This window comes from Molossus molossus, unplaced genomic scaffold (genome assembly GCF_014108415.1).
Source record: "Molossus molossus isolate mMolMol1 unplaced genomic scaffold, mMolMol1.p scaffold_m16_p_8, whole genome shotgun sequence".
In the NCBI taxonomy this organism is placed as follows: Eukaryota; Metazoa; Chordata; class Mammalia; order Chiroptera; family Molossidae; genus Molossus; species Molossus molossus.
In genome coordinates, this window is record NW_023425402.1 from 2,643,216 (window position 1) to 2,668,142 (window position 24,927).

A 24,927-nucleotide genomic window follows, 5' to 3' on the forward strand; every position below is an offset into this window, starting at 1 on the left:
TAAAGATGATTTTTCAATCCTCATCTCATGTTGGGGCTTGAATGTGTCCAGACATCAATCCCACTCCCCCTAAACCTTCTATCACCTAAACCCCTAGCTGGACGGCATCACGAAGGACACTGAGTAGCAGTAACTCACTTTGTAGTGGTATATTGAAGATTTGACGTGACACAGTGATTTATTGCTGAGCGAGCAACCCCTAACCCCTGCACCAGAACTGCAAGGCCCCAGTGCTTCCCCACATGGCTTGTCTAGGCTGCCAGCCCATGAACCCACCCTCCTGCCAATACCACCTGCACCATCCCCACTCCCTCTGGCTCCCAGAACACCCACATCGTCCCCACAGGCTCCCTGTTGCTTATGCACCCCATCCAGACCCTAAATCCACCCACCTAGCCAGCCCCTCTCTTCCCTAGAAGCCCAAGATCCAAAGGACCCCTTGGGTTTCCCAACCACTCTCTTACCCCAGCCAGAGTTCTATTTGTCCCTGGAGAGACTAGAAAGGTAGAGTACCCTTTAGTCTTTATTCTCCACCACCACAAATTTGGTGGTGGTGGGGGGGGCTTTTAAAAAGTGAAGGTGAAAAAAAAAACCAAAACACTGAAGGTGGGAGAGAAATGTAAAATAAAAAAGTAACAACAGCTGGTGAATTCAAGGGCCATGCCCCCGCTGTCCATAAACCCAGACACCCTGAAATAGCTGTTCTCTCCTGTGGAGGGACAGGGGGCTATGCCCTCATACTCTGGGGTTTCTTCCCCATCCCTGAGGTCCCTGTGCTTACAATCTGGGCCATGCCCCCTACTCTCCTCCTAAAGGCCACACTGTCTTCACTCTTGCTTCTTTCTACCCCACTGAGGTGTGTGTGTGGGGGGGGGCTGGGTCACACCCCACCCTGAGGTCACAGCCCCTTTCCTGGGTCTCGACTCTGTTCCTCTCCCTCCCTCCCAAACTTCTCACCCTCCAAGTCAGAGGCCTCCTCATCCCCACTGGGCTCCCGGAGGCTGACAGCCAGCACCAGGGCCTGTAGGAGACCAAAGAGGCAGGCAAAGTGCAGGGGGTGAGCAGTAAGTAGGCTCAACACGGCATGGAGCCCATGCAGGGCAGCCAGGAAGGACAGCAGCCCGTGCAGCCAGAGGCCCAGAGGCCCGCTCAGGCCCAGCGTGTCCAAGGCTGCCCGAAGTGGCCGTGAACACAGCCCCAGCAAGGCTGAAGCCAGCAGCTCCAGTAAGTGCAGGGTCAGATTGGTAGAGATCTGCAGACACTCCTCTGGGCCTCCCAGGTACTGTGCAGGAGCCCCTGCTCCTCCACCTGGTTCCCCCCGGAGCCAGCCCAGCAGCTTCTGACGTGGGCCAGGCTTCTCCACTGATGCTTCAGGCCCAGAGGAGCTCAGTCCCTCTTCAGGAGACACTCCAGGTCTCCTGGTGCCACCTGAGTCCACAGGATCCCTTCCCATTTTGGGAATGGCCTCTGCAGCCTCCAGTCTCCCAGACTCTTGAGTGCTGGCCCCAGTCCCCTTGAGGGAATCCATTCTTTTGCTCCTCAGTTGCTCAACTTGGGATTCCCTGCTTGGTTGTGGAGCAGCCCCAGAACTCCTCTGGGCCCCTGAGTCTTTCATTTGGGAAGGCCCCACATCTCCCATGGTTTCTGGAGCACTGTCCCATTCACTCCCTGAATTCTCGGAGGAGCTGTCCACCTGTCTGGGTTCTGGGGTGGACAAGTCAGGCCTGGGTTTCCGGCGGCTCCAGGGTCGAGGAAGCCAGCCACCAAGCCGTCGCAAGAACATGGTTGGAGTGCGTAATGAGCCCCCAAATTTTGAGGCCGCTTCCTGGCAATGCTCAGGTGGGGGCTGAGGGTCTCCTCAGAAGCCAGAGTCTGAGAAAAGCAGGTATCTGCTTGGTGAGTCCTGAATTCAGAAATTCAAATTCATTCACCGCCCCACCCCCCACAAGATTCCAAAAGTCTCAGGATCTGACAAGGTCTGAGTCACCCCGACAGTGTCTTTCCTGTTTCCAGGTTTCCTTCCCAGCAAGCAGCACACCAAGTTTCACTCACCAAGGCCACGCCCCAAGGTGCCCCCAAAACTGGAGGTGGTGCTCCATCCAAGAACGAAGGAAGGAAGGTCGCCCCAGGGCCGAGGTGTTCCCGATGTGTGTGGAGGGGATCTTGAATTGCTGGCCTAAGGGAAGTTCAGGAATAGAAAGTCTACTAGAGGGTGGGGGGAGGTGTCCAGCGAACTCCAGCCGGCAGGTTCATCCCCTGAATTAGAAGGCTATGAATCCTACAAAGCGGCCGCACAGACCCCAAGCACGCAGCTGAGACGCGGCCTCGGGAAGGTCACGCCAAAGACGTCCTCGGAGATCACAGTCACGAGGCAAAGTGCGAGCCTGTCTGGGGACCTAGGCGTTCGGGTGCTGTGGACTGTGGCCCCTCCCAGGCCTAGCATTGGGGCCGCAGCCTCACCGAGCCGCCTGGAGCCGCTGAGCCCGGAAGCAGCTGCACCAGGGCTGCAGGGCCAGGCGGGGCGGAGCCCGCACCTCGAGGGGTGGGCCCTGCGGATGGCCCGCCCCCCCTCCCGCGTCATTAGTGCGCAGCCGCCGACCTCAGCGGCCCCCAGCCTCCCATTTTCGTCGCCCGAGATGCCCCGGCCGCCAGTGCTCCCCTGAACTCGCCCCCTGCCTTGGGTTCTCCCCTCTACCCTCCACCACCGTCTTCCTATCCATGACTTCATGAAAGGCTTTTCCGAAAAAGCTATGAGAGGAGTCTTGGGACTTGAAAAGTTGTTCCCTGCGGACTACTTCCTGGGTTTGACAACAGGGAGCTCTTCATTTGCCTGGCACCTGGTATGGGCAGCAAAAGGGAGAGTTTTCAAGTAGTGAGATGTAAGAACCTTGGCTTCAAGTTGAGATTTGAGAGGCCGGAGCTCTGGTGCCAATTCAGCTAACAGAGTACTGGCTGGATTAACTTAGGCCTTCCCACCACATGGGACTCTTCCTACAAGACCGTACCCATTCCCATCATCCCTGTGAGCCTGCCCTGCCTTCCCTGCCCCTGTGCACCGTTTGACCACATGGCTGTCTCCTCCTGCAGCTGGAAGGAACTCCAATGTTGGAAATGTCTTAGTACTATTCTTAGCATTGTACACAGCTAGGCTGAAGTGGTGGGGGAGGTGAGATTTGCATAGAGCTGGGCAGTTCCTGGCTGGGGCTTGAAAGAATAGGTGTAGTTCTCTTAGGCAAGGGCTAGGACCAGGCAGTAAACCAGACTGGCAGGAAGGTGACCTTATCATGCCACCTGGAGGGGCTGCCCCCTTCTGGCTCAGATGGGACATGCCTGTGACCCCCAGACTTGTTTGGCCTCCCTGTAACAGCTTCCAAAAAAGTAGATAAAACACAAAAAAATGAGATGGTTGATTTATTTTTCAACTCTCAGCCCCTCTTCCCAAAGGTAGGGCCTACTACTGACCAAAATCTGAGTGTCTGGGACCTGAGCAGACCCCAGAAAGTATAAGTCAAAGTGCCCAGGTTGAGGCCCAAGTTCAGACTTCAGCAACAGACCAGGGTCAGACCTTGCCATGGTTAGAACTCAAGGTTCATGTATATCCTCAGATCCCGCTCCCAGGCCTTATCCTTCTCCTTCTGCCTTCTCTCCACCCTCCTGCTCAGTGTCATCACCTGAGGGGCTCTCTCTCTTCCAGTCACTGCCCGAGTATCCTGAGCCAGGAAGTGTGTGACTCGGGGTTGGGGTGCTGATCTGTACCCTAGTCCTTCCTGGTCCCTCTTGAGGACAGTGGGGATGGGGTTGATGCGGCCCTTGCCCCGGGGTCCCAGCCCCATTCCAGGCTCCCAGCCCCCCCTCAACAGCAGCTTGAAGCCTGGGCTGGAGGTGGGCATCCTGAAGTGCAGTTGGGGAGTCCGGAGATCCTGGGGCAGTGACAGCAGGTGAGCAGTAGATGTGTAGTGGTTAGAGTCTTGGAAGTAGGCATCACAGGTGTCACAGTACTGGGTGGAGGGGGACTGGGACCTGAGGAGGAAGAGAAAGAAAGAAATGAGGGCAGGGGAAGGGTTGAGGTGGATGGGTCAAGGGGGGACAGGGTCCTTCTAGTCTTTCTAAGAAACAAATTACCTTCCTCCCCACTTAGTAATGAAAGACCTGAGGAGAGTAGTTGAGAGAAGAGATGGTAACCAGGCCTCACAAGGCTCTTGGGCAAAGGAGAAATACAATGGCTATAGCTAATACTGATGTAGTGCTTACTATGTAAAAAGCACTGTTCTAACACTTGACATATACTAACCCATTTAATCCTAACAACCCTATGAGAAAGGTACTCGTATTATAACCATTTCTCAAATAAGGAAACTGAGGCACATAGACATTAGGCTCTTGCCCAAGTAAGTTGAGCTGCATTTAAAACCACAGAACTATGCCCTGGCCAATTTGGCTCAGTGGTTAGAGTGTTGGCCCACGGACCAATGAGTCGTGGGTTTGATTCTGATCAAGGGCACGTACCTCGGTTGCGGTTCGTCCCCAGCCCTGGTCAAGGTTGTGCGGGAGGCAGCCAGTCGATGTGCCTCTCTCACATCGATGTTTCTCCCTCTCCCCCCACTCTGTCTGGAGATAAATGGAAAAATATCCTTGGGTGAGGATAAAAAGAACTATTAGAAAAATAAAATAAAATAAGATAAAACCAGAGTTCATGTTCACAGCCACTCTAGTATACTTCCTTACCTATCTACACTGGGAGATGAGGAAGAGAACCCTTCAGTTCTTTGCTAGTGTACAGTGGCTAGGAAGGGCAGGACACACTGAAAGATGGGCATGGGCGAAGACTTCCCCTCACCGGTTCTCTGGACTCCTCGTCTCTCCATGGCTCTCTCTGATCATGCGGGCCACCTCTGGGAAGCCTGCTTCTTCAGCCAACTGAGCAGCATCCCTGCCACCCAGTTCGCAGACCCCGACCCAGGCAGCCCCCCGGCCCAGGAGATAGTGCACAGCAGCCCCCTGGCCTGCTTGGGCAGCACACATTAGAGGGGTCCACCAGAAAGCATCCCGAACATTGATATTCCCCCCAGCTCCCCCTGCTTCTTGGGGATCCAACAGCCTTCTTAGCTCTGCCAAGTCCCCCTCCTGAGCTGCCCTCAGTATCCAATGAGTCATCTTGTCCTCAGCCTCAAGGGATCTCCTTTGTCCATGTCCTCCTGATGGTCCTGTTGTAGCCTCTCTCATCATTCTTCTCTTCTTCCTCTTTCTCTCACTGACGGGCTCAGGTTGCCTCTGAGGTTCAGGGGTGCTGCTCTCGTCTCCAATCAAGGCCTCATAGAAAGCCCGGGCTGCAGCCCCATCCAGGTTAGGCTCCAGCTCTTCAGCCTGTGACTGCTGCTGCCCATCTTTCCAGAGGTCGCTGTGTTCAGTGGCTGGGGTGAAGGTGATGAGGGAGGGCCTGGACATGGCTTTGGGGGTGCTGCAAAAATGAGAGTAAGCAAGGGGAAGATGAGACCAGCAAACTAACTCCCTGGTGGCTCTGGTCACTCCAGAGACCTGCTGGGATGAGAGAAAGTAGCCTTAGAATCAAAAACCTTCTCTCACCCCAAAAGTGACACCACAACCTAAATCTCTACAGGGTCTAAGGACAATAGAGCACATGAAAAACAGGGTATAACAGACCATGCCCATTAGTAAAGGTGAACAAATACTCTATGAGGCAGTTGCCCAAAGGTCCTCACTCCCAGCCTCATCAACAATAAATATGAAGAGCCTCTCTATGAAACTAGTTTATCACTCTGTAAGACACAAAATAAGAAAAGCAATCAGCCTGGCCCTTTTGATCTTCCTCAATCCTATTTCCGGTGTTGTCTTCCCAAACAAAAAACACTTGGCACTTCTCCGGGAAGCGGGAAGCAAATTTGGGGAGAGGCCGCAGTCTGCGTTACCTTGTTGCTTCCGTACTGCAAAATGGCACCACTCTAAGCAAAGGAGTTCATATAAGTAGCCAGACTATTCGAAGATGCATGCGTGGCTAGGGGGAAAAAAAAAAAACACAAAGATTGAGGGCGCAGGCGTGCAGAAAGCGCCTGGTTGTTTCCCGCCCTGGAGCCTTTCCAACAGTATTCTGCGCAAACCGCCACGTGCCTAGGCAGCGCGAGGACAGAAAAGAATCTGTCAGTTGGGGGTTCTGCATTTACATAACGCCCACAATGCCCTTCGCCTACCTCAACGTGGCCCCCCACTCTGAGCTCATTTTCAGGAGCTGGGAAACCACTCTCTGGGTTAAGAAAGGCCCTGGGAAGGCGGAGGGTAACCTATGGAATGCCCAGAGCTGTGAAATGAAATAACGTCACGCTGCCCCTCACCATTACTCCAAGCAGGATTCGAAGGTCGCACTTAGCGCCTGCAGAAGAAGACCCCACTCAAGCCCTAAGAGGAAATGGAGAAATGCAAAGGGACGAGCAGCAGAATGGCTGGTACCACCTCAGGTTAGCGCAATGGGTCGCCCTGGTTCTCACACCACCCAGCTCAGTCCTCACACCACCCACCTCAGTCCTCACATCGCCCAGTTCAGTCCAATACATCCTATCCAGGTCCCTCAACACGGAGGCCGGCCTCCGGGGTGAAGCAGGGGCCCCGTCAGGGGTCTCCAGTGAGCGCCTGACTCGGGCAAGGGGTTGGACAGGAGACAGAACCCGGCGGGTTGGCGGGGAATGAGGTCAGTCCCCTAGGCCGGGGCGAGCCGGGACCGGAGGCTCCCTGTGTAAGGAGAGCGGCAAGAAACAACCCAACTGACCTCGCCCCTTACCCGACTTCCTCTCGGTCCCCGGATCCCGGGATCACGTAACTATATTTCCCATGCTCCCCAGCCCAGGACGCGGTCCTGGGCTTCCGCTTCCGGTGGCGCCTCGCTGCATGCCGCCCCTAGCGTAGTCCTCAGGGGCCTCGCGACACCAAGGTCGTGCGCGGGTCACCCTGGAATTCGTAGTTCTCCTTCCCCGGGTTTCGCCGGTTTCTCCCCGTCGGGAACTCTATGTCCCGGCGGCCACCGCGGCGCCCGACCCCTGGCGCTTGCGCATTGAGCTTTTCCCCACCCTCCCGTTTCCACTCCCCCCTCCCACTTCTGCCGCGATCGGGTCCGCGGCCTGCGCTGAAGCCGTCGCCGTAGTTCCTTGGAAGTAGCAACTCCCTTCCCCCACCCTGGTCCCGGCCCCCGTCCTGACGGTGAGTCTTAGGGCGTTGTCGCCGCGCCGAGTGCCCTGTGCTTGGACGCGGCACATGGGAGTCTGCGCGCCTCGATGTGCGGGTGGGAAGAAGTGATCCGGTCCGGCACCGAGGGAGGAAGGAAAGGGTGGCTTGAGGGGCGGAGGCGGGATGTGAGGACTCCGGCGAAAGGGACCTTAGGGACACCCCCAGGCCACGAGAAAAGGAGGGGCCCAGCTCTTGCTTGGAAAGGATAAACTTGAAACCCTTGGAGAAGGCGCTAGGTTAGGGAGCCTAGCCAGGACTGGCCTTCGGGAGCGTCAGGGATGCGGTTCGGACTGGTAGGTCAAGACTTGTCGGTTTCTCGCTTATGGTGGGATCCCAAAGAATTCCTAATCTCAGAGAAAAGGGGCCGAGGTGTAAGTAAGAGGAGCTGTAGAGAAGTGCTCCAGAGTCTGGGGTCCTTTCAGAAAAGGTGGCCCCAATTTCTTCCGTGGTTGGAGAGCAAGGTGCGGGAGGAGGGGGATACCAGCGGCAGGGAGGGAGAGCTGGGGTTACACTGCCACTCTCTCTCCAGCTGACGTGAAGATGAGCAGCTCAGAGGAGGTGTCCTGGATTTCCTGGTTCTGTGGGCTGCGTGGCAATGAATTCTTCTGTGAAGTGAGTTCTCCTCAACCTCTCTTCTTATTTCTGCATATAGTCTGGCTAGATATTCTCTCACATATTCAGTTTCTGCTTCTATAAAAACTTGTTTCTGTCAAGGAAGAGTCCCTTCAGTAACTCACCATTAACTTGTGGTGAGCTGGCAAGACAGGGACCCAACTCCCAACCCTGCCACCCTCCAGCAATATAACATTGGACAAGTCAACCTGTGTCTTTTTTGTTAGTGCAGTGGTAGTGGTAGTGCCCGTCTCCTGCGAAAAGCCTTGGTTAGTGTGGCTCAGTTGAGTGTAGTCCTGGTTGAGCTTAGACCGGGGCACTGAAAGGTTGCCGGTTGGATTTCTGGTCAGGGCACATGCCCAGGTTGCTGGGCTCGATCCCTCCGGGTGTGTGCAGGAGTCCCTGATCGATGTTATTTCTCTCTCTCTCTCTCTCTCTCTCTCTCTCTCCTTCTCTTTCTCTCTCCCTCTCCCACTCTCCCTAAAATCAATAAAAACATTTAGGCCCTGGTCAGGTAGTTTAGTTGGTTAGAGTATTGTCCCAATATGACAAGGTTGCAGGTTCGATCCCTGGTCAGGGCACATACAAGAAGCAATCAATGAATGCATAAATAAGTGGAACACAGATTGATGTTTCTCTCTCTTTCTCTTCCTCTTGCTGTCTAAAATCAATAAATAAAAACTTTTTAAAAAGTCTTTTAAACATATTTAATATTTACTAAATAAACTAAACTACGTAGTATTTTTAAAAATAAAGTCAAAGCTTTTATGGGAGGGTGGTGTATGTGAACTGGGGAGAGAGACTCAAGTACTTGTGCTGACTTGGGAGTGGGGAATAGAAGCAGTTGTGCTGAGGAAAAGGCATCAGTTGGAGCAACTTGCTCCGGTCAAGGCCAAGAATTCTGCTATGAGTTCCCTCTTCACCTCCGCATCCTGACAGGTAGATGAAGACTACATCCAGGACAAATTCAATCTCACTGGGCTCAATGAGCAGGTGCCTCACTATCGACAAGCTCTAGACATGATCTTGGACCTGGAGCCTGGTGAGGCATCCTCAGGATTGGTGTGTGTGTGTGTGTGTGTGTGTGTGTGTACGCACGCTTATTTTATTTTTATTTTTAAATCCCTGTTCACCTGCTTCTTGAATTTCTCAATTTCCTTTTGGTTTCTGACTCCTTTAACCCAAAATCCCCTGCTTCATTTTCATTGCCCCACCTGACTCTTGCCTAGTTTAGTGACTTATATACCACTTGTGCTCATCCTCTTATTCTATAATTTAGCTCAATTTCATAATGCCAGTTTCCTCAGGGGTCTCGTTTTTTTTTGCCTCTTTCTCCAGTCTGCCCCTTCCAAGATAAGAATTCCATCGTCTGCATTGATATCTTTGCATTTATGTTTTGAGGAGGGAGTTGGGAGGGAGAGAATAGGACAGAGGCTGGAGAGGTGTGGAGAGAAGATAGAGCTGCCTTGGGTTGGTGGAAGGGTCAGAGGCCCACCTGATGGGTGGGGTAAGGTTCAAAGGTGGGTGCTGAGTATCTAGCATCCCTGGGGATGGGCAAGGTACCCAAGAAAGCTGTAAGACAAGTGGTTGCATTCGGCCGGGGCCATGTTTCAGATGAAGAGCTGGAAGACAACCCCAACCAGAGTGACCTGATTGAGCAGGCAGCTGAGATGCTTTATGGATTGATCCACGCCCGCTATATCCTCACCAACCGTGGCATCGCCCAGATGGTGAGGCCTCTCTGCTTCCACTTGACTCCTTCTGAGGCAGTAAGGGAAACAGAGGTTCCTGCAGCAAGAAGTCACATATTTCAATCCTGTCAAGGAGTCTAGCTAAGAAGAGAACCTCAGAACCTGGGCCTAGGAACTCGGTCCTGATTGGGGATTGTGCCAGAGGGGGTGTTTTTAGGAAAGGAGACGTGACCTTGGACAGGAAGTTGTTGGAGAGACTCTTCCTCAGGGAATAAACAGTGAGGGGCTCTAATGGTCTGCAGCCTCCCTCACTGGAGGAAAGGAAGCAGGGGAGTTTGAGGGCCCATTTGAGCCAGAGAGACAGGAGGAATGGGGGACAGAGTGATACGGGTTGAGCAGAGGAAGGGATTGCTTCTTGTCTTCACACCTAGCTTCCAACACTTTCCATTTTATTCACCTCAGTTGGAAAAATACCAGCAGGGAGACTTTGGCTACTGCCCGCGTGTGTATTGTGAGAACCAGCCAATGCTTCCTATCGGTGAGTGTTGGAGAAGGAGAACAACATATGGCAGGTCCTCTGGGAAGGAGTTGGGCTCAGCAAGTTGGGGCCATGTTTGGGAATGAGTTTGGGTAGTATTAGGCATGCTGAGTCTGGCTGTCTCCCAGGCCTTTCGGACATCCCAGGAGAGGCCATGGTGAAGCTCTACTGTCCCAAGTGCATGGACGTGTACACACCCAAGTCATCAAGGCACCACCACACGGACGGCGCCTACTTCGGCACTGGTTTTCCTCACATGCTCTTCATGGTGCACCCCGAGTACCGGCCTAAGCGGCCCGCCAACCAGTTTGTGCCCAGGTGGGGAGTAGGGTCTGAGTCACCAGGGGTCAAAGGAAAGGCCCTGGACCCCTGGAGAGAAGGGAGGGTTGGGTGTAGTCCTCTTTTGAGGTCTGCTTCTCCCAGAGCTGGGGCTGTCCTTGCTGAGGGACCTTGGGAAAGTTCTTTGATTGCCTGTGTCTCAGTGCCCTTATCCATAAAATGAGGACGATGATAGTACCTGCCTCACAGGCTATTAAATATATGAGGTGCTTAGGATAATGTTTGGCACTTGGCGCACCATTTAAACAACAGCTGTTCTTGCCATCACCTTGGGTGTTCAGCCTTTGCCAGGGGACCCTCAGAGCCATGGTTCAGGTGTGGTGTATCTTCCTAGAGCATCGTCTACTGTGGTGTAGGGGGAAAGTTTTATGTCAAAACAATTAGTGACACAGACATCTATATACAGACATATCCCAGAATTTGAGTTTTGATGGATATTTGAGATATGTTCCCAGATATTCTTGAGGGGAAGAGGTTGGGAACCACTGTCCTGAAGCACTGAGCTGGCCCATGGAGGAGCTGGGGTAGAGGTGGGAATGTAGGCGGATGGCAGGGCTGCATGGGGCTTACCCGCTGCCTCTCTGACCTCTGCCCCTGCCCAGGCTCTACGGTTTCAAGATCCATCCGATGGCCTACCAGCTGCAGCTCCAAGCCGCCAGCAACTTTAAGAGCCCAGTCAAGACGATTCGCTAATTCCCCACCCCCGTCCCTCAGTCTTTGACACCTCTATTTCTTTGCTGCCACCCTGTCGGCAACCCTCTGTGGTTTTTAGTTTAAATTAAAGGAGTCATTATTGTGGTGGGAATATGAAATAAAGTGGAAGAAAAGGCCGTGAGCTGGTCTGCTGGTGCTTGGGGTTAGGGAAGGGAGGGTAGTAGTGTGCTGGACATCAGGGGCCCTCATGGCCCAGCCTCCCCTCCCCAAGTTGAAAACCAGCACAGATTTGTGTCCGGTGGGTTTGGGTGATGTTTTTAGTAGCAGAGCAGAATTCCTAGGACTGGGTATTGGGGGCGGGGTATGCAAAGTCCCAGGGAAAAGACCTAGAGAAAAGTCATATTTCAAAGACAAGAGGAGTGCCTTGGCTGGTTTGGCTCAGCAGTTGGAGCATCGGCCTGTGAACCAGAGTCCTGCATTCAGTTCCCACTAAGGGCACGTACCTCGTTTGCAGTTTATCCCCAGCCCCCGGTTGGTGTTGGTTGGTGTTGGTTGGTGTTGTGTGGGTGGCAGCCAGTGGATATGTCTCTCTCACGTTGATGTTTCTCTCTCTCCCTCTCTATCTGAAGATAAATGCAAAAATGTCCTCGGGTGAGGATTAAAAAAAAAAAAAGATGAGAGGGGTGTTTGTTTTGGGGAGGCCACCTATGGCTGGTTGTTTATACTTATACTTTATGTAAGAGACATAACATTATCAGTTTCGGTTTTACAGGGAAAGTGATTCGAAAATAAACAACTATAAGGGGTGGAGAGAAAAGAGACAAGGCCCAGACTTGCTGCTGGGTGGTGCCTGGGTGCCCCCTGCTGGAGAAGCTAAGACATGCTCATCTCAGAAGGTTGGGGACCCTGAGTTCCTGGCCAGAGTCCCAGCACAATAGGGACTGGCTGTGTTGTAAGGGAAGACAGCATGTGGTGCCAGAGACAGGCTAATTCATGGACCCTTGAGGGGCGGGAATAGATCTTTGGGTGACACACTGGATAAAAGCCCAGGTAGTTCCCCTGTCTTGGCCACTGCTCTCACATCAGGAACCAGACCTCGTGGGTGAGGACACGTCGTTCTTCTTGCCAAGTTAATAACTTCCTTACCCAGCCCAGGTCCTGCCCCGGACAGGAATATAGCTCTGTACCAACAGCAGCTCCTGATCAGACTTTGCCTGTCAAAACCAGCCTGCCGCTCAGGATCGAGGAGCATGGTCACAGGAAGGTGGGGTTGCAGGACACCCCTCAGGGACTTCCCCTCTCCCCAGAATTCTATAATGAAGGCCCATATGCTTGTAGGTGTGCTGGTTGTGGTGGGCTTCGCACTGGGAAAAGGTAAGTGGAACCCAGAGGCAAAAAGGAAGGGATGACTGAGTCCAGGAAGGGGTGGGGCTGTGACCCTAGATGCATAGACTCCCTACAGGGCAGGGACCTTGGGGTGAGCTAGTGCTCCCCTCCCTTCTGCTTTCTTCCTCAGCTCCTGTTCCTGAAGTCCGGACCTGTCACCTCTGCCTCTTTGAAGACCCTTCTATAGGATGCATTTCAGGCTCGGAGAAGTGCACCATCAGTAGCTCATCTCCATGCATGGTGATCACTATCTATTATGGTGGGTTCAAGACCCAGGAAGGGTCTGCTGATGGGACAGCCCATTGCTGTCTCCTCTCTTCTCATAGATGAGGGCTGCTTGGGGCCTGGGGCACAAGAAGGAGTAAGAGGGTCCTGGGAGGTGGGGACAGGAGTTCTGAGGGGTCAGCTAGGCTAATTTTCTGACCCCTTCTGAAGGCGTCTTGGATGGAAGTTGGGTCTGGTGAGGAATGGGGAGAGTTCGTGGTAGGGGTACCAAGTTTGGGGACTCTAGGAGGCAACGGGTTATTAGCTGTCCTCTCCTCCAGATACCAAGATTCGCTTCTTCATACGAGGCTGTGGACAGTACAATTCTTACCGCTGCCAAGAAAAACGCAACACCTACTTCTCAGAATACTGGTACCAGGCCCAGTGCTGCCAGTACGATTACTGCAACTCCTGGTCTAGCCCTCAGCTCCAGAGCTCCCAGCCTACGGCCCCCGATGGGGCTCTGGGCCTGCCCCTGCTCCAGTCCCAGATCCAGTGGTTCTACCAGGCCCTGAACCTCTCCCTGCCCTTCCCCAGCTTTCATGCTGGGAAGGAGCCTGAAGGCTTGGACCCCCTGGCTGCCCTGCCCTTGAACCTGGGCTTGTCCATTGCTGACCTGCGCCACATATATTTGTTCCTCAATAATTCAGGGCTTTTGGTTCTTCCCCGGGCTGGGCCCTGACCCCTTACCCTTCCCAGATTGCAGTCTTCCAGCAGCTCTTCCCACACCCAGCACCCAGCACCACCCTCTCGTAACACCCACATTCTCTGGTCTGTGCTTTGTCAGGCCTCTCCTTTGTACCTCGTGTCTATGTGGCTTTGGTCTCATTTCTTCCTCAGAAACCCAGTGTGCCCAGTGCTCTTATCTTCCTAGAAAATAATTCCAAGTGCAGATTCTGCCCCAGTTGACCTTGAAAAGGCGGTGGTTCCCTCATCCCTTTCCGATCTGAGTGTTCCATCACCCCATCCTCCCAGGCCCCTCTGGTCTGGTCATCTGCTAACTCCACTTAGTTCCGGCTGTATCTCCCACCCTGTGCCTGTCTCCAAGACCCAGTCCAGACTGGACTTGCAGCAAGGAAGATGAAGGGTAGACTTCTGTGCAGATTTTCTGACTTGGCATCCTGGTATCCCTGCCTCGCTGTCTCCACCACCCCACTCCCGCCCTGGTCTTCTGCTGCCTTTTCTCATCTCTTGTCCCAGTCTCTGGCCTCCTCAGCCCCACTTCCGTAGGTGGCCAGGGAAAGGAGAAGGTCTGTCCTGCTGGGCTCCACGTCCCCTGATTTCCCTCCGCAATAAATGGACGGGTCTAAGTCTGTGTCATGTTGTTTATGGGGTCAGGCTCAAGTGTGGGCAGATGTGTAGACAGGTTGAAGTTAATGAGGCATAGGGTTCAAATGGTTGTGGAGCCCTACCCACTCCACCTGGCCTTTGTGGCTTCCTCATGGCCTGCCTCGACGGCCTACATCCATTCCACCTTCTGCTCAGCTACACATCAAAGCAACATTACGATGCCTTAAGCCAGCGGTTCTCATCTTTGCGACCCTTTCACAGGAGTCGCCTAAGACATTACAGTTAAGAAGTAGCAATGAAAATAATTTTATGGTTGGGGGTCACCATGACATGAGGAACTATATGAAAGGGTCGCGGCATCAGGAAGGTTGAGAACCACAGCTTAACATACCCTATAAAACCTAGAAAGTTGAACCCAGGTGACATCAGGTTTTCCACCCGAGAGAGGAGGGAAAACTTGAAACCAGGATCACTCAGAGCAAACCGAGGGCCAGGTCTGCATCGCGGTCACCTGCTTGTTTCCTGCCTGTCCGTTTTTTAGGTCTCTGGTACCTAGGAACCGCTAGGTGGGGGCCTTTCATTTTATATTTTACTTTTGAAAACAAAGTATCCTGAGAGCAATAATTAACAGTCATAACTCCCTTTCCCATATATTCAAGCAACCCTAGACACAGTCTCTGCACCAGGCCCAGTGTTCAGCATCAGTGCAGCCAGGTGTCCACCCTTCCAAATCGCAACCCAGTGCTGGCTTTATGAAGCCTTTCCTGAGAAGTGCGCACGTGGTCAGCTCCTCCACCACTTGGAGGACGTGGTCTTTCTGCCTCACTTTGGTCACCTGTGAAGTCGGCTCTGCCTCAGGGTTGAGAGGATGCATGTGGACCTGTGCACACAGTGGAAGTCAGGGCCTCAAATGGGTATGCCTTCGAGACAAACTGATTTTGGCCTATTTATTTTTAAACCTTTTTGGCAAAATACACAGGAGATGGGTTTTTGTAAGCCACCCACCTGTGTTAGCAGTCCCCACCAAGTCAGGATAAAACCCTCTGGTACCCAGAGCCGCGTCTACGCACCTCCCGGGCACTCCCTCCAGACCAGGAGTAGCCACTGTCCACACAGCATTTGTAAGGGGCACCATACAGCGTATGTTCTCATCTGCACAACGTTTGGCACGTGTTAACGTCTCCATGACCCCTTTAATAGCCTGTGTTCTTGTAGGAGACACCAATGTTAATTTTTAGGTCAGAAGGCAGTTGGAGGTACAAAAAGGTATAAACCTGTGTGTCCCCCTCTTGCTGGGCCCACTATTCCCCGTGACCTCCAATTTCAGTATAAGACAGAAAGGTCCAAACTGGAAGACAGCCTCAGAGGCTGGGGAACCCAAGCCCAAAATTGAAGAGTGACATGACATGGTCCTTGAAGAGGGAAGCTGAGCCTGGGGTCAAAGAGTCAGGGTTCCACTGGGCCCAGCGTCTCTTCACAGAGTGTCCCTTCTCCCTGGGCCTGGGCCTTACACAGCCACTCCCACCGACGCCTCCCCCACAAACTCCCCTGCAGTTCCCACAGCTCTGGATCCCACAGCACTAACAAGGATGCCCACTGCCTTTCTGGCCTTCAGTCTGTCCTCTTCACCTTTTTTAAAAGGCTTTTTGTTGTTTTTCTTTATTGATTTTAGAGAGAGAGGAAGGGAGAGGGAGAGAGAGAGAGAGACATTGATGAGCGAGAACATCAACTGGCCGCCTCCTGCATGCCCCCCACTGGGGATCGGGCCCACAACCTGGGCATGTGTCCTGAACCCTGACTTGGAATCAAACCAGCGACCTCTTGGTGCAGGGTCGACGCTCAACCACTGAGCCGCACCAGCTGGGCACTCTTCACCTTTCTGTGACTAGAGCTGAATCACGCCAAGGCAGGGCAGGAGCAGAGCTCAGCAGAGCTGGAGCCCTTACCTGTCCCCACAATGGGGCGGGCGGGCAGGACCCTCTCCCTCAACCCTCACCAGAAGAGAGAGACAAACCATACAGTTTTCACACCAATTTATTATGGAGGAACACCTTGTGAGAGAGGCCTGTGGTGGGGAAAGGGAGAAGGCTAGAGCAGAGCAGAGGCAACCTAGAGGGGAGGGAGGAGTCAGACTGTGAGGACTTAAAGGGAAAACTCCAGAAATGTCTGAAGAGGGAGCCTGGGGAGGGGCAGAGTGGGAATAGGGTGTTGAGGGATATAAAGCAAGAGCAGCTAGGGCTGGGGTCAGGTAACCTGAGGGAGGTAGGAGGGCTGGTGAGAGGGACTGGACGTTGTCCCGGCTGTGCCCAGGTGGGAATCGGGGCTGGTTGGAAACTGGCACGTTTCCCTGCAAAGATCTCTGCAGAAGTTCTATGGTATGTAGAACTCTCTGTTCTGTGGGTTATTGCAGAAATTCTGGAAACAGCATCGAGAGAACATCCAGAAGCCAAACACCGGAGAAGCACGGGTACGTGAGCAATCACTCATCTGGTCCTTGCGACGACAGTCACTCACCATGATGTCAGAGCCACTGCCTGCAAGCAGTAATATGGAGGTCCCAGCAAAGCCCCACACCCACTCAGCCCTCACTCCATATGGACTTACCACACTGCCCCCCACCCTTCCCTACACCTAAGAACAAAAAGACTTCTGGAACTGGGCAGGGGCAGGAAGTGCCAAGGAGCCGTGAGCTCGGCAGAAGTTCCCTATAGAAGGTTGGTGGGAAAAAGCCATCTGAATATAGTGATAGTTGGAGGGTGCTGAGCTGGGACTTGTGGAGCAAAGTAGGGAGAGTCAACACATGGGGTGGGACCATGTAAGAAAAAGCTGGGAGATTTATTGGAGGTGGGGTTGCAGAAACGAGGTGTTTAGTTTTTTGTTTGTTTTTTTTTTGGTACGTGCCCCTAACGGGAACCGAACCCGGGACTCTCTGGTCCGCAGGCCGATGCTCCAACTGCTGAGCCAAACCTGCCAGGGCTGTTTGTTGTTTATTTTATGAATTAACAGTAAAAGAAGAGATGTCTGCTGCTGTTATATACAGGGTGGGCAAAAGTAGGTTTGCAGTTGTGAGTACACAAAACAGAGTTCATTCTTGTTTATTTATTTATTTATTTATTTATTTATTTATTTATTTATTATTAACCTACTTTTGCCCACCCCGTATATTGGAGGGTGAAAAATCTTTGTGCCTAGGTTCAGGGAGGTTCACTGAGCAGAAGTAAGCACCAGTCCATCCGCAGTGGACAGCAGGTGGGCTCTGAGAGCCCACGTGTCGAGCGCTGCACCGCAGGTCAGTGGAATAAGGAAGCCATTCACAGACTGATAGGGGAATGTTACATTCCCACAGCTGTTAAGTTCAAAAAGCAAGTGCAGAACAGTGTTTACAGGGGTATGCTGTTTGTGGGGGAAAGAGGTAAAGATAGGGTAAATGTGTAGGGTGGGATGTCCACTAAAGATCACAGAAAGGGTAACCAAGACAGTAAAAAGAGTAATTTGTGCCCTGGCCGGTTTAGCTCAGCAGTTAGAGCGTCAGCCTGCAGTCCAGAGAGACCTGGGTTCGGTTCCCGCTAAGGGCATGTACCTCGGTTGCAGTTTGTCCCCGGCCCTGGTTGGGTTGTGTGGGTGGCAGCCACTCGATGTGTCCCTTTCATGTTGATGTTTCTCCCCCCACCCCTATCTGAACAAAGAATGGAGAAATGTCCTCGGGTGAGGACAAAAAAAAAGAGTAATTTGTGTTTTCTTGCATGGTAGCTGAGGGCATTGGGCCAGGAATGGGAGGGAGACTTTTCTTTGACGCTCTTGAATACTGCAATAGTGAACCATGTCTATGTAGCTATTTGAAAAGTGTAATGAAATGATTTGAAGAAAGGAAGCTTCGTGCAGTGGTTGTTAAGAGTGCTATCCTGGAGCCCACAAATTGTGGCTCAGCCTCTAGGAAATGTGGGCAGGTATTGACATTTCTGTGCCTCTGTTTCCTAGTATGTAAAATACCTCAGAGGGGTATAAGTGCTTAGAACAGTGCCTGGCACATAGGGTGTTTTAGTGTTTGTTAACTTGACGAAGGTGAGGAGCTGGGTAGAAGAACAAGCTTGAAGAACAGTGAGATGGAGTCAATTTTTGGTAAGTTGACAGTGAGGTGGACGTGTCCGGAGGGCAATGTGACTGGACAGTGTGGCCAAACACTGAGATCTGGGAGGAAGCAGCATGTGGTTGGAAGCCAGGAAGCAGGAGATTCCTCTGGCAGAGTGGAGCGGGAAGATAGCTGCGGCCACATTCAGTGGACGTGAGCCGTGAAGGGTCAAGGAGAAGGAGGCAAGACTCAGTAAAGAAGACTGGGAAGAGGTAGGAGAAGGAACTACTGCTGACAGATGGGGAGAAGACACCCTGAGGGAAGGCCAGTGGAGCTGGGGATCTCAAGGTTTCCTACAGGGCTGGCACCTGCGGAAGGTGGAAACATGCCAGCTGTGGGCTGAGAGCCAGGCGGTGGTGGAGACGGGCGGCTCTGAAGGAAGAGAGACAGTGCTGGGGCAGTGTCTGAGAGTCTGCTTAGGAAATGTGCAGACGCAGTTCCGGGCCCAGACAGACAGAAGGCGCCTTACTGTTCTTGATGAAGAGAGTCATACAGCTGCTGCCAGGGGAGGCCAGGCAAATGTCGGATCCCAGCAGGCACCCCAGCTCCTTGGTCTCCAAGAGGCACCGATAGCAGCGCAGGTATTTGGGGAGTTGATCTGGATAAGGGGGCTCTTGATTGACTCGATCGAATTTACCTAGAACACAGATAAGCACTCAACCCACATTTCTACCTGCCTGTTTTCCAGGTCGACCCCACTGTCCCCTCCTCATCTCAGAAAACCATAAAGTCACCGGTTCTTTAAAACCATCTGGCTTGCCCTGGCCAGTTTGGCTCCGCAGTTAGAGCATTGGCCTGCGGTCCAGAGACCCGGGTTCGGTTCCCACTAAGGGCACGTACCTCGGTTGCAGTTTGTCCCTGGCCCTGGTTGGGTTGTGCGGGAGGCAGCCACTTGATGTGTCCCTTTCACGTTGATATCTCTCTCTCTCTCTCTCTCTCTCTCTCTCTCTCTCTCTCTCTCTCCCCCTCCTGCTCTATCTGAACAAAAAAATGGAAAAATGTCCTCAGGTGAGGATAAAAAAATAAAAAATTAAAAATAAATAAATAAATAAAACCATCTGGCTTAATCTTCCACCAGAAGCTTCAGTCCTCATTAAAAATCTCTACTCACAGGTCTCATATTTCCTGAAATGAGGAATTCATTCATTCATTCACTCATTTAACATGTTTTTGTATATGCCTAGCACTGTGCAAGTCTCTTAAGTTCAAAGGTTAGGTGAAGGCAGCCCCTTTCAACTTTGGGCAGCCCTGTTATTTCCTAAGACTTGGTTTCATAGTCCCCACACCTGCCCCCCAAACTCTTTTAAATATGCATTTTTGTTGTTGTTAATCCTCACCCGAGGATATTTTTCCATTGATTTTTAGATAGAATGGAAGGGAGAAAGAGAGGAAGAGAAACATCCATGTGAGAAAGACACATCAATTGGTTGCCTTCTACACGAACCCGCAACCCAGGTACGTGTTCTTGACCAGGAATCGAACCCAGGATCCTTCAGTCCGCGGGTTGATGCTCTAACAGCTGAGCAAAACTGGCCAGGGCTAAATATGCTTTCTTAATCTACAGAAGTAAAAACAAGCCCTGGCTGGTGTTGTTCAGTTGGTTGAGCATCGTCCTGTGTACCAAAGGGTTGCTGGTTCAATTCCCAGCTGGGGCACATGCCTGGGTTTTGGGCTTGATCCCCCCAGTGGGGGGTGTGCAGGAAGCAGCCGATCCATGTTTCTCTCTCACATTGATGTTTCTCTCTCTCTCTCTGTCCCTTTCCCTTTCTCTCTAAAATCAATAAAAACATATTTAAAAAATAAAAAACAGCCCAGCCGGTGTGGCTCAGTGGTTGAGCATCGACCCATGCACCAAGAGGTCACCAGCCAATTTGATTCCTGGTCAGGGCACATGCCCAGGTTGTAGGCCTGATTCCCAGTGGGGGGCATGCAGGAGGCGGCCAATCGATATTCTCTCTCATCGATGTTTCTATCTTTCTCTCCCTCTCCCTTCCTCTCTCTCTAAAATAAATAAAGGAAAAACAAACAAACAAGCAACAACAACAACAACAAAATAGAAGTAAAAACAAGAATGCAGCATCACAGGACAGGAAGAATCTCTGCTTCATGTACACAGGAGACTTCAAGCAGCCCAGGGCCACATGCTTTGTTTGGAGGTCCTAGTACAGGCCAGACTCATATTAACCTGTGTCCACCAAGCCCTCCTAACTACATGCATATATAGTTGTCCCTCAGTATCCATAGGGGATTGGTTCCAAGTAGATACCCAAATCTGAGAATGCTCAAGTCCCTTATATAAAATGATGTAGTGTTTGCATATAACCTACACACATCCTCCTGTATACTTTAAATCATCTATAGATTACTTGTGAAACCTAATACAATGTAAATGCTATATATGTGGTTATTATACTATATTGTTTAGGGGATAATAACATTGAAAAAAAGTCTGCACATGTTCAGTACAGACACAACCACCATGGGCCTAATTACACAATACACATCAGCAACAATATCACTTCCACTATTTTCCAATGCTCGGTTGGTTGGATGCAGGGACATGGAACCTGCACATATGGAGGGCCGATTGCACATCTCCTTCCTCTGGCTCCTAGCCAAGACCACAGGTTAGCGAGCCCCCAGACCCAGCAGAGCACTCAGTGTGAGGCGGGTGCTAAACAAACATTTGAATCCTAATTCTATGGAGATGGTGCTTTGCAGCCAAGTGAGGTTTCAGGCTGCATCCAGCCTCTTTCTACTCTGAATCCTGGTGCTGTCATCTAACATGTTCCCCAAAAACTCCCTATTTTGTGTTACCCTCAGATTTGAATGGGTTCCCTTCAGTACCTCCATTCAGGTCATTGCTGTTGAGTGAGACAAACCTGAGGTGTCACTAGACATCTCCCTCAGAGTGAACATCAGCCCATTATCAGTGCCCAGGCATTATCCCACCAAGTCCATTCATCCCACCTTTCCTTCTGCCTGGGCAGATGTACCCAGACACCTGGCGTCTGTGGGTTTCTCGATCCAGCAGGCCAGGAGACCCTTCTGATGATCCCTTTGAGCCACTTACCAAACACCAAGCTCATCATGACCAGCGCTATTAAGAGGACCATGTACAGAGCTTGGGGGTTGCTGTGGAGGCCCAGGGGCCCCAGACTCCGACTACATGCAGGGCCTGCCATAAAATGCATGTCTGCCCACCAGCCTCTAGTATGGGCTTATATTGGTGGAAGAGAAGTTGGCCAAGAGGAAGGACAGGGGTAACACCCATTTGGGGTAGAAATTAGTGCCAAACAGCCAGAGGGACAGAGTGTTCTCACCTATGTCCACTCTGGAACCTAACATCCTGGCTTGGGGGCAGGAGGACAGCAACAGGGGAATGAGAAGGAAACATTCTTTAATATTTATCCAACAACATTTGAATCACTGCATCAGGTGTTGGAGATACAACATTGCACTAAGTTCCTGCTGCCAACCTAAAAATAAGCCTTTCAATGAGAAAACAAGCATTTACTTGAGATCTGTAAGAAGAGCTATGCCAGAATCACTGATTCAGGCCGAAGCCCAGATAGTGTTCCAGTGAGGAGACAACGGTGATGGGTATTTATGAAAAAGGCAAGGGGAGTAATTACATTCATAGAAGGAAGGCATTCCTATTGGTCTATTGGTGCAGGAAACATAGTGATGTTAATTCTAATTATTTTTATCCTCACCTGAGGACATTTTTTGATATTTTATTCAGATAGAGTGGGAGGGAGAGAGAGAGAGAGAAACATCAACGTGAAAGGGACACATGGAGTGGCTGCCACCCACACGACCCAACCAGAGCCAGGGACAAACTGCAACCGAGGTACAAGCCCCTAGCTGGAACCCAGCCCAGGACTCTCTGGACCGCAGGCTGACGCTCTAACTGCTTTGCCAAACCGGCCAGGGCAATTCTAATATTTTTTATTAGTTAATCCTCACCCGAAAATATATCTTTTTTCCATTGATTTTAGATAGAGTAGAAGGGAGGGGGAGAGAGAGAGAAAGAGAGAAACATAGATATGAGAGAGACATATTGATTGGTTGCCTCCAGCACAAGGCCGACCAGGGCTAGAGATCGAACTTGCAACCCAGGTACGTTCCCTTGACCAGAATTGAACCCACAACCTTTCAGTCGGCTCTATCCACTGAGCCAGTGCAATTCTAATATTTTAAAAAATATTTGTATTGATTTTTTTAGAGAGATAGAAACATTGATGTGAGAGAGAAACATTGATCAGCCACCCCCTGCATGCCTCCCACTAGGGATCTAGCAGGCAACCCCGGGCATGTGCCCTGACCAGGAATTGAACCAGAACCTCTCAGTCCATGGGACCAAGCTTAATCCACTGAGCCATAGAGGCAGGGTAGTGATGTTAATTCTAAACAAAGCTTTTAAAATTTTTTCAGTCTAGTAATCATAGTAACTGCTTTCTTATTATCTTTACAAACATTTCTTTGGGAAACAAGGTTGCTTAGGCGCAGTGCAAAAGTTATTTTGCCGTTTTAACATTCCAAGGTTTGAGGCATAAGACGTGCAAGGCAGCTCCTCTGACATGGCAGCTCCAGCTGCATTTTAAAGGGACTCCGTTGATATTGTTTACACTACCTTCCTAGAGCACACAGTCTTAATGGGGGAGGCAAATCAACAAGCAGTGATGGGGGTTGGGGGGCAGAGTGCTTCCCGGGAGCACCCGAGGAGTGGAAACCACTGACAAAGGGATTTCAGCAGAGGAATAGTATGATCAGATTTCTGTTTATAAGATTACTAAAGCGGGAACCAATTAGGCAGCTATTCCTGAGTCCAGCCACTAGATGGCGGCCTGATCTAGCAGAGGAGCAGCTGGGAAACCAAGAAGTGAGTGAATCTGAGATGTGTTTAGAAGGAAGACCCGACAGATTTGAAGGTAGACTGAATGTAAGGTGAGGGAAGGGGGGATGGGCTTGCACAAGGGGGTGATTGGTGATACCATTTTCCAAGATAAGAAAGATGTGGCACTGAAGTCCAAGAGCGAGGACTCCTGGGTCCTGGGTGCCCTTGTGGGTTCCGGGAAGCCAAAATGTTTCCCTATGCCCCTTTCTTCCCGCCCTGCAGAGCTCGGCTGCAGATCAGTGGGTCTGATCTCCGGCGCCCACAGGCTCCGGCGCCGTGCGCTCGCTCTCCGCGCCTGGCTGCACCTCAGCGCTCCGGAGAGGATGCGAGGGCGGCCCCGGCCCACAGCCCACGTTCAGCTTTCCGCCCGGCCGCTGGGGGGAAACTGGGAAGAGCATGCCGGGCGTCGGGACCCAGGCGTCCGGCTCCAGAGGACGCCCGGAGCACTGCGCGGCTGCCCGGGGAGGTGGCGCCCCTCGGGCCTGCTGGGCTCTGCACACCTGCATGGTCTGCAGCCCGGCCCGCTCAGTCTGCGTGAGAGACCCAGGGTTTCTCCGTTCAGTGTGGATGGGCTGTGGGAAGTCCTCGGGTCGTTTCCTGCCTGGAGGTTTGGGGCGGGGCCCTGCAGAAGGGCTCCCTCTTCGGCCCCAGCTCTTCCCAGCTCCTGTGGCTTCGGGGTGTTGATGGGAAGGATAGGAAGAAACCGACCGAGGCATGCACCACGAAAGATGGACGAGAAAGAACAGGAGAGGAAAACGCACGCCGCTGCGCGCCCGCCCAGAACCTTGGGATGAATGAAATAAGAAAGCTGTATTGAAATTATTTCATTCATCTCAAGGTGCCAGGGGTGGGGCTCCTGGCATCTACATAAATGTCTGTTGAATGGGTGACAGAGTGGTAGACGAAAATAATCAGAAAGCGAAGCGAAGAGGGCAGAGGGAGGCCGACGGACACTCCACAGCGACCTCCGAGCGCTCCTAGACTGTAGCCGTGCTCAAGGCCAAGGGCTAGGGGTTACGGCGGCCTCCCTCTGACAGTTCCAGGAGAACTTGCTGTGGAGCTTCCGCGACCGTGGGCACAGAGGGTAACAGGCGGGAAGACTCGGGTGGATTTGGGGGGCTGGGCTGGGCGGGCCTTCTCCGGATGGGGCATGGCCTCACGATCATTAATCCCGCTCTGGTTCCGCTTCGCTCCGGTCCGCGCGGCAAGGCGAGGCCAGTGCGCGGGAAGAGCCCGGAGTGCGTTGCCATGGTAACGGGCTCCGTGCGCCCTGGGCTGAAGAGGTGGCGCTGCAATCTCGCCTTGTGACAGCGGTGGCTGACATCCACGCTCAGCGCCGCTCCCCTAGGGATGCTCAAGGGTCAACCGCAGAGTGACCAAACAAGAGGTCAGCCTGAGGACCGATGGACGTTAGGGAATGGGGCGGGAGCCAAGTTCTGTTCCGGCGGGTCCAACACCGCGGTATGAAGAGGAACTGGAAAGGGGATCTTTAAGCTGAATATAAATGAATGACTGGGTTCCTGAGGGAGCTGGGATGGCTTGTTGATTGGGTGGATGGATGGACGGACGGATGGACCAATGGATGGATGGATGGATGGATGGATGGATGGATGGATGGATGGATGGATAGGGACTTGATTATACCCGACGCCTTGGGCTCCCCCACCTCTCGGGCTTTCCCACTCACTTGTGACGGCTGTGAGGGAAATACATGCCTCTCCCCGGGGCCTGGAGCAAACCCTCAACCCAAACACGCAGCAGAGAGCGGTGTCCAACACCTCACATTGGGAGCCGGCGAGATGGAGCCTGGGCCCATAGATCGGGTCGCATAAAGGAATGGCCCAGCCTAAGACCCACCTCTTCTTCCCAGGTTTCCTGCTCAGGTGCTACC

At 52.3% G+C, this 24,927-nt stretch overlaps 5 protein-coding genes across 16 annotated transcripts; 2 read left to right on the forward strand and 3 right to left on the reverse strand.

Moving 5' to 3' along the window:
- Positions 1–9: 9 nt before the first annotated feature.
- Positions 10–2,485, reverse strand: CUNH6orf47 (chromosome unknown C6orf47 homolog). The gene is made up of 2 exons (XM_036247890.1): positions 2,300–2,485; positions 10–2,176 (listed from the first exon to the last, which is right to left on the reverse strand). The coding sequence occupies exon 2, from the start codon at positions 1,781–1,783 to the stop codon at positions 899–901; it is 885 nt and encodes a 294-aa protein (XP_036103783.1). The 5' UTR covers positions 1,784–2,176; positions 2,300–2,485; the 3' UTR covers positions 10–898.
- Positions 2,486–2,768: 283 nt separating this feature from the next.
- On the reverse strand, positions 2,769–6,871 carry GPANK1 (G-patch domain and ankyrin repeats 1). Of its 11 annotated transcripts, none has more exons than XM_036249393.1 (5): positions 6,531–6,838; positions 6,348–6,411; positions 5,928–6,013; positions 4,838–5,458; positions 2,769–4,020 (listed from the first exon to the last, which is right to left on the reverse strand). In XM_036249393.1, the coding sequence occupies exons 4-5, from the start codon at positions 5,443–5,445 to the stop codon at positions 3,576–3,578; spliced, it is 1,053 nt and encodes a 350-aa protein (XP_036105286.1). In that variant the 5' UTR covers positions 5,446–5,458; positions 5,928–6,013; positions 6,348–6,411; positions 6,531–6,838; the 3' UTR covers positions 2,769–3,575. The 11 variants fall into 11 exon arrangements, with proteins under 11 accessions (XP_036105286.1, XP_036105289.1, XP_036105288.1 ...); XM_036249396.1 differs by having other exon boundaries at positions 6,791–6,815; XM_036249395.1 differs by having other exon boundaries at positions 6,779–6,813.
- A 199-nt stretch (positions 6,872–7,070) lies between these two features.
- CSNK2B (casein kinase 2 beta) lies at positions 7,071–11,243 on the forward strand. 2 transcript variants are annotated; one of them, XM_036249040.1, is made up of 7 exons: positions 7,071–7,206; positions 7,763–7,845; positions 8,785–8,887; positions 9,460–9,575; positions 9,999–10,074; positions 10,203–10,392; positions 11,016–11,243. In XM_036249040.1, the coding sequence occupies exons 2-7, from the start codon at positions 7,774–7,776 to the stop codon at positions 11,104–11,106; spliced, it is 648 nt and encodes a 215-aa protein (XP_036104933.1). In that variant the 5' UTR covers positions 7,071–7,206; positions 7,763–7,773; the 3' UTR covers positions 11,107–11,243. The 2 variants fall into 2 exon arrangements, with proteins under 2 accessions (XP_036104933.1, XP_036104934.1); XM_036249041.1 differs by lacking the exon at positions 7,071–7,206 and adding an exon at positions 7,300–7,526.
- A 109-nt stretch (positions 11,244–11,352) lies between these two features.
- Positions 11,353–13,888, forward strand: LY6G5B (lymphocyte antigen 6 family member G5B). Its single transcript, XM_036249042.1, has 3 exons — positions 11,353–12,441; positions 12,584–12,712; positions 12,999–13,888. Exons 1-3 carry the CDS (start codon positions 12,318–12,320, stop codon positions 13,397–13,399), a joined length of 654 nt encoding a protein of 217 aa, XP_036104935.1. The 5' UTR covers positions 11,353–12,317; the 3' UTR covers positions 13,400–13,888.
- A 2,489-nt stretch (positions 13,889–16,377) lies between these two features.
- On the reverse strand, positions 16,378–21,330 carry LY6G5C (lymphocyte antigen 6 family member G5C). The gene is made up of 3 exons (XM_036247683.1): positions 21,210–21,330; positions 18,606–18,773; positions 16,378–16,541 (listed from the first exon to the last, which is right to left on the reverse strand). Exons 1-3 carry the CDS (start codon positions 21,328–21,330, stop codon positions 16,378–16,380), a joined length of 453 nt encoding a protein of 150 aa, XP_036103576.1.
- Between the last annotated feature and the right edge of the window lie 3,597 nt (positions 21,331–24,927).

Excerpts from the sequence above, each read along its gene's own strand:
- CUNH6orf47 (XM_036247890.1), bottom strand. The coding sequence starts at position 1,783 with ATGTTCTTGCGACGGCTTGGTGGCTGGCTTCCTCGACCCTGGAGCCGC.
- LY6G5B (XM_036249042.1), top strand. The coding sequence starts at position 12,318 with ATGGTCACAGGAAGGTGGGGTTGCAGGACACCCCTCAGGGACTTCCCC. Across the intron at positions 12,442-12,583 it reads GGGCTTCGCACTGGGAAAAG|CTCCTGTTCCTGAAGTCCGG; the intron begins GTAAGTGGAACC and ends TTTCTTCCTCAG. Across the intron at positions 12,713-12,998 it reads GGTGATCACTATCTATTATG|ATACCAAGATTCGCTTCTTC; the intron begins GTGGGTTCAAGA and ends CCTCTCCTCCAG.
- LY6G5C (XM_036247683.1), bottom strand. The coding sequence starts at position 21,330 with ATGCATTTTATGGCAGGCCCTGCATGTAGTCGGAGTCTGGGGCCCCTG. Across the intron at positions 18,774-21,209 it reads CATGATGAGCTTGGTGTTTG|GTAAATTCGATCGAGTCAAT; the intron begins GTAAGTGGCTCA and ends TCTGTGTTCTAG. Across the intron at positions 16,542-18,605 it reads GACTCTCTTCATCAAGAACA|GCAGTGGCTCTGACATCATG; the intron begins GTAAGGCGCCTT and ends TACTGCTTGCAG.
- GPANK1 (XM_036249397.1), bottom strand. The coding sequence starts at position 5,445 with ATGTCCAGGCCCTCCCTCATCACCTTCACCCCAGCCACTGAACACAGC. Across the intron at positions 4,021-4,837 it reads ACGAGGAGTCCAGAGAACCG|GTCCCAGTCCCCCTCCACCC; the intron begins GTGAGGGGAAGT and ends CTTCCTCCTCAG.
- CSNK2B (XM_036249040.1), top strand. The coding sequence starts at position 7,774 with ATGAGCAGCTCAGAGGAGGTGTCCTGGATTTCCTGGTTCTGTGGGCTG. Across the intron at positions 8,888-9,459 it reads GATCTTGGACCTGGAGCCTG|ATGAAGAGCTGGAAGACAAC; the intron begins GTGAGGCATCCT and ends GCCATGTTTCAG. Across the intron at positions 10,393-11,015 it reads GCCAACCAGTTTGTGCCCAG|GCTCTACGGTTTCAAGATCC; the intron begins GTGGGGAGTAGG and ends GCCCCTGCCCAG.